This window comes from Erinaceus europaeus, unplaced genomic scaffold (genome assembly GCF_950295315.1).
Source record: "Erinaceus europaeus unplaced genomic scaffold, mEriEur2.1 scaffold_651, whole genome shotgun sequence".
Taxonomy (NCBI): Eukaryota; Metazoa; Chordata; class Mammalia; order Eulipotyphla; family Erinaceidae; genus Erinaceus; species Erinaceus europaeus.
Window position 1 is genome coordinate 1 of NW_026647303.1, and position 6,089 is coordinate 6,089.

Sequence of the window (6,089 nt, forward strand, 5' to 3'; positions counted from 1 at the left end):
AGAGGAAAGGGGGCATTTCAGGCAGCTGAAGGCAGCTTCGTGGAGGACTTAGATTTTGGACTCTGAACAGTGTCACCTTGGTAACAAGTGACAATACCCTTCAGGTGGAGGAAATGGCAAAAGCAAAGCTCCAGAGACAGAAAGTCACCGTGGCCACTGGTACTACAAAATGTTGAGTCCCTTTCTACGTCACAGACAATATACATGTCTCTCCCTGCTCCTCCCTGCAACACAAACACACCATCTGATCATCTGAGACCAGAGATAACAAGACTGGTACAATTAGCTCCATACCCTAGGCACAGCAAATTGTCTCTGTTTCCCAAAGTTCAACAGCTCAGATGAGACGTTTCACTTCCTGGGTCACCACCTGCCAGAGGAGAAAAGAGGACATGGATGTGAAGGAGAGCCAGAGTCCCAGTGTGCAGGAAAGAGACTCTTAAGACTCAGAGAACATGGCAGCCACATTGCCAAAGATTCTCACTTCTCTAAGTCAGAAAGGACTCAGCCTCAAGCTCAGCTACTTAGTCTGGAATAGCTGCAATGAACCAGGCACCTTCAAGAATAGGTCCTCCTGGGGCTGATGGTGGCATACCGGGTTGAGCTCACAGACTAACATGTACAAGGACCCAAGTTCAAATCCCCAGTCCCTACCTGCAAAGAAGAAGCTTCATGAGAGGTGAAGCAGGTCTGCAGGTGTCTCCCTCTCTCCTCTCAATTTCTCTCTGTCCTATCAAATTAAAACATAATTAATAAAGGTCTTTTCTTTTTTTATTTTATTCAATAGGACAGAGAGAAATTGGGAGGGGGGAGGGGGCGGTAAAGAGAGACAAAGATAAATACCTGCAGATCTGCCTCCCTGCTCATGTAGCATCCCTATTGCAGGTGGGGAGCCGGGGGCTCAAACCCAGATCCTTGCACAGGCCCTTCTGCATAGTACTATGTTTGCATAACCATATGTGCCACCACTCAGCCCCAATAAATGTTTTTTTTTTCATTTTTTTAATTTTTTTTTCCTCCAGGGTTATTGCTGGGCTCGGTGCCTGCACCATGAATCCACTGCTCCTGGAGGCCATTTTTCCCCTTTTGTTGCCCTAGTTGTTGCAGCCTCATTGTGGTTATTGCCATTGTTGACGTTGCTTTGTTGTTGGACAGGACAGAGAGAAATGGAGAGAGGAGGGGAAGACACAGAGAGAGGGGAGAGAAAGATAGACACCTGCAGACCTGCCTCACCGCTTATAAAGTGACTCCCCTTGCAGGTGGGGAGCCAGGGGCTTGAGCCAGGATCCTTAAGCCGGTCTTTGTGTTTCGTGCCATGTGCCCTTAACCTGCTGCACTGCCGTCCAACCTCTAGTTTGTTTGTTTTTCTTTTCTTTTTTTTTTAAAGAATAGATTCTCCTATCATCCTCAATGTCACTTGAGGAGGTAGCTGATGGACATTTTATAGATGGGCAAACTGAGGCACACAGAAGAATAGGAACTTGGCCACAGTCCTGGTCCTCCCAACCAGAGCCTCGGCTGGCTCCTAACCAACTGCAATTGAATCAGGTCTCAGCGGCCACCTAGGAGACCAGGGAGGGGCAGCTCCCATTGTCTACTGGGTGCTTCTGCCTGGGCCTGCCAGACCCTCCCCAGCCAGGCTCAGAGAAGTTATCTTCTCAGCCTTTGTTACCCTTCCCTCCCTCCTGGATCCCAAGGCCTCAGACCAACCGGCAGGAGGCCAGATCCCAGCTGTGATAGAGAGACAGAGAGAGAGAGTGATAGAGTCCCTGTGAGTTGGGACCCAGCCTGGGGCATCGCAGCGGGAGACCTCAAAGCCAGGCCAAGCTCCCAGGGATTGAGATCAAAGCTGGTGGGGGCAAGGGCTGGGGCTGGGGTAGGGACAGACAGAGCAGAGCCACAAAGAACAGAGCAGAGCAGGGCTGTGCTTCTTTCTCCCTGATGGCAGGAATGGGCCTCAGACTTCTTTGAAGGTCTGGGGGACCCCTGCCGTCACCCCAGGCTGACGGCTGATAGGAGAGGGCTTAGAGGGAGGGGGGGTGGTCTGTGAATCAGTGAGTGGTCTGTGTCTCAGCCTTTCTGCAGTGTCCCGGCCTGCTGCAGAGTAGCTGCTTTGCCCTCCCAGTGTGGGTGTGGGTGCCTCAGTTGGCTTGGGTACACTCTTCCCGCCTCTGGGTTTCAGCCCATTCGAGCTGTGGTTCTGGAAATCTTGGAGACCTGCTGGAGGCAGCAACACACCCTTTGTGTCACCCTGGCTCTAAAGCAGCTCTGGGAGGGAAGGAGCAGGAGGACCTTGCTGAAAATCAGGGTGGTATTGAGCACAGAAGGAGCAATTTTCAGGGAGTCCAGACCGAAGGTTCTACTCTGGCATTGCTACTGACTTCACAGCCAGTTCTGCTTCCCTGCAAATAGCTCTAAGAATAGGACAAGTGGGTTCTGAAAAGATCTGAGATGCACATCTAGGCAAAGGTGGTGGTGTTTCCTTGTCCTTCACTGTGGTGGCCAAAGACAGAGGATTTGTACCTTTGCATGACCTCTTGATCAGTTCTCAGATCTGGGTCACTGCCTCTGAGAAGCTCTCCCTGACCACTCAGGCTATAAGCAGCCCTGCACCCTACTTACCTAGGCTGCCTCTATACCACCACCTAGCTTGCTGTCTGTATCTGATCTTCTGTCTAGATGCTTTCCCTCTTGCTTATGGATGATTTCCCTGAGGGTATACATTCTAGAACAACAGGAAGCCTGTGTGAACTTAACTCTGTTGCCCCCTGCCCTGTCTCCACAGTCTAGATAGAGCCCGGAGTAGAACAGATGCTCAGCTGATGTTTGTGGAATGCCTAGATGAATAAAGGAACCTTCAGGGCCAGCCATTGGTGTACCTGATATAATTCAAGCCCCTGGTCCCTACCTGCAGGGGGAAAGCTTCGCAAGTGGCGAAGTAGAGCTGCAGATGTCTCTCTGTCTCTCTCCCTCTCTATCTCTCCTCCTCTCTCAACTTCTCTCTGTCTCTGTCCAATAATAAGTAAATAAATATATTTTTTAAAAGGAACCTTCATCACTCATGTAGCATTCAGTATTTCTCCAAAACAGTGTTTATTCCTGGAAATGTCAGAAGATCTTACAATACCACCCCTAGGCAGTTTTTCCCCTCAAATGATATGAAAACACCATTTCCAAAATATAGATACATCACTGTTTTCATACCAACTACAGGGCAATCCAAATTATGGCAGTTGTCAAATATACCCACTGTTGATAACAACATTGTTTATAATACCCTATTTTAGCATAATAAAAGAAAGTCCAAAGAGCTCCTATATAGACTACTCCAGATAACTTCGCTTCTTTGATACCTGTAGCTTATTGTAATTTTTTTTTAAAGAAATTCAAGGTCATTATCATTGTATTGCACAAATAAGCGCTTTGATTAACACGGCTATATAGGGTTTTTTTGTTGTTTTTATTATTATTTTTCTTTTAAATCTTAAAAATCCTGTGGAGACAGTGATCTTGTCTTTAAAATATGATAGTCCTTTCAGTATAATGTCTTAGATTAAAGACATTGCCTTTAATATCTGTTGGGAAGGAAATGTCCAGACTTTTCAAATCTTTTATTATAAGTTTCCTTTTTTGTTTACATAGGGAACAATGTTTATAGTTGTGTGTACAGTGGGGGTCTACAACAAGAAGTGTATATTTTCAAACAATTTTTTAATGATTTAACAGTTTTTGTAAATCATTTTCAGGCTTCTGCAGCTGTAGATTCTCACTGTGAATCCCTTGCTTGCTCATGCATAAGTGTATTTGCAATACCAAATATACAGGTTTAGTATTTTTGCCTGTTAGTGATTGTTTCACATGTGTAACGTTTTGGTTGAGATGTTAAATGGTGGACGAGTACTGTGGATGTGAATGTGGGAAGTAATTTTAATCATGTGTAATTGATTACAAGGCCTAAGTTGCAGTGACTATTGCTGTTTTATTTAACAATGCCTTGTTGCTTTGTATGCATTAATGTTTGAGTGTAAAGATTCTGTGTCTATTCAACAGGGAGCCACAGTATTTAAATTGACCAACCTAATGTTACAACTACTTTGAGGTGGCCAAATGTAAACTAAAAGCCTTAATTAAAGTGGTGCAATTTTGTATGACTTAGCATCAGTAGTTCAATAAATTTGGATTGCCATGCAAAAAAAATAAATAATAATACCCAAGACATGGACTCAATTTAAAGACCTATTGACAGGTGATTGACCAAAGAAGCTGTGACCATGGAATACTACTCTGTACTAGAAAGAATGAAAGTCCGACTTTTGGGACAGAGTGGATGGAAGGGGAGGTGGTGATGCTAAGTGAAGGAAGTGAAAGACAAGGAGGCCTGGCAGTAGCGCACTCAGTTAAACGCACATAGTGCGAAACATAAGAACCCCTTTTTGAGCCCCCAGCTCTCCATCTGCAGGGGGGTTGCTTTGCAAGCAGTGAAGCAGGTCTGCAAGTATCTATCTTTCTCTCCCTCTCTCTGTCTTTTCCTCCTCTCTCTATGAGAAAATGGCCACCAGGAGCAGTAGATTCAGAGTGCAGGCACTGAGCTCCGGTGATAACCCTGGAGGTGAATGAATGAATGAATGAATGAAATTTTAAAAAGAAGTGAAAGACAAGTACCAGGTGTTTCACTCATAGGTGGAGTAGAAATAACAGAAGAAAACAAACTGGACAAGCAACAATAAGCAAACAAGGCAAACCAACTCCTGTACTCTGGAAGTCTAGAGGAGGGACAGGAGGCGGCTGGGTGGAGAGGGTGGAGACACAGATGGTGAGAACACTAGAACTTCCCTTGGTGGACCGAGTGGTAAACTCATCTAGCTGGATGAAGCTGTAGCCCTAAACTCATCAAACACAGGATCACATTAAATCAATTAAAACCAAAACTTGTTAATAATGGTTCCAAAATAGGCCAAAGAATGTTTGTATTGAATTGTATCCAACAAGTGCCCTGCTGTGCTCGATTCAAATGATCACCTATTGGGGCTGGACGGTGGCACACCCTACTGAGTGCACAGGTCACCGTATCCCCAGTTCCCGCCTGCAAGGGGGAAGCTTCACAAGTGAAACAGTGCTGCAGGTCTCTCTCTCTCTCTCTCTTGCTATAGGGCATTGGGTGGACAACTTCTCTTCTCCTGTAACAAACATTGTCCTCAGTCCAAACACAAGGTTTGACACAGAGTGGTTCATTCAACAAAGTTAAAAGCATTGCTTTTTTTGGACCACCAGTTAGGTATTAATCTCCCGCGCGTCGCGGAAAGTGGTGTCTGTGACCCAGCGGAAGTGATTCTTCTATCTGCCCCGGAACCCGCTGCGGCAGGCTTCTGGGGTGGGGGGGGCGGCCCTGGAGTAGGGGCTGTGGCGGTGCACGGGGACCCGGTGCGGTGACGGCAGTGTCTGCGGAGCTGACGAGAAACCATTTAGTCCCTGTGGAAGTGGAGTAGGATTTCTCCAATATATAATGGATGGAGAAGAGAAGACCTATGGTGGCTGTGAAGGCCCCGACGCCATGTATGTCAAACTGATATCGTCGGATGGCCATGAATTTATCGTGAAAAGAGAACATGCGTTAACATCGGGAACGATAAAAGCCATGTTAAGTGGCCCGGGTCAGTTTGCTGAAAATGAAACCAATGAAGTCAATTTTAGAGAGATCCCTTCACATGTGCTATCAAAAGTATGCATGTATTTTACCTACAAGGTTCGCTACACTAACAGTTCTACCGAGATTCCTGAATTCCCAATTGCACCGGAAATTGCACTGGAACTGCTGATGGCTGCGAACTTCCTAGATTGTTAAATAAAATAAATTATAATGATAAAAAATAAAAAAATAAAATAAAAAAGCATTGCTTCCCTCCCCTCCCCTTCCCTCCTTTCCCCTCCCCTCCCCTCCCTCCCCCTGCTCTCTCCTCCCTCCCCTCCCTCCCCCTCCCCTCCCCTCCTCTCCCCTCCTTCCCTCTCCCTTCCCCTCCCTCCCCCTCCCCTCCACTCCCCTCCCCTTCCTTTCCCTTCCCTTCTCTCTGTGGATCCAGGAACCTTTTCTC

General features: G+C 46.4%; 1 protein-coding gene across 1 annotated transcript; it reads left to right on the top strand.

Annotated features, from left to right (window-relative positions):
- The first annotated feature begins 5,288 nt into the window (after positions 1–5,288).
- On the top strand, positions 5,289–5,872 carry LOC132536286 (elongin-C). Its single transcript, XM_060183912.1, has one exon. The coding sequence runs from the start codon at positions 5,504–5,506 to the stop codon at positions 5,840–5,842; it is 339 nt and encodes a 112-aa protein (XP_060039895.1). The 5' UTR covers positions 5,289–5,503; the 3' UTR covers positions 5,843–5,872.
- The last annotated feature ends 217 nt before the right edge of the window (positions 5,873–6,089 follow it).

Coding starts and splice junctions, on each gene's coding strand:
- LOC132536286 (XM_060183912.1), top strand. CDS start 5,504: ATGGATGGAGAAGAGAAGACCTATGGTGGCTGTGAAGGCCCCGACGCC.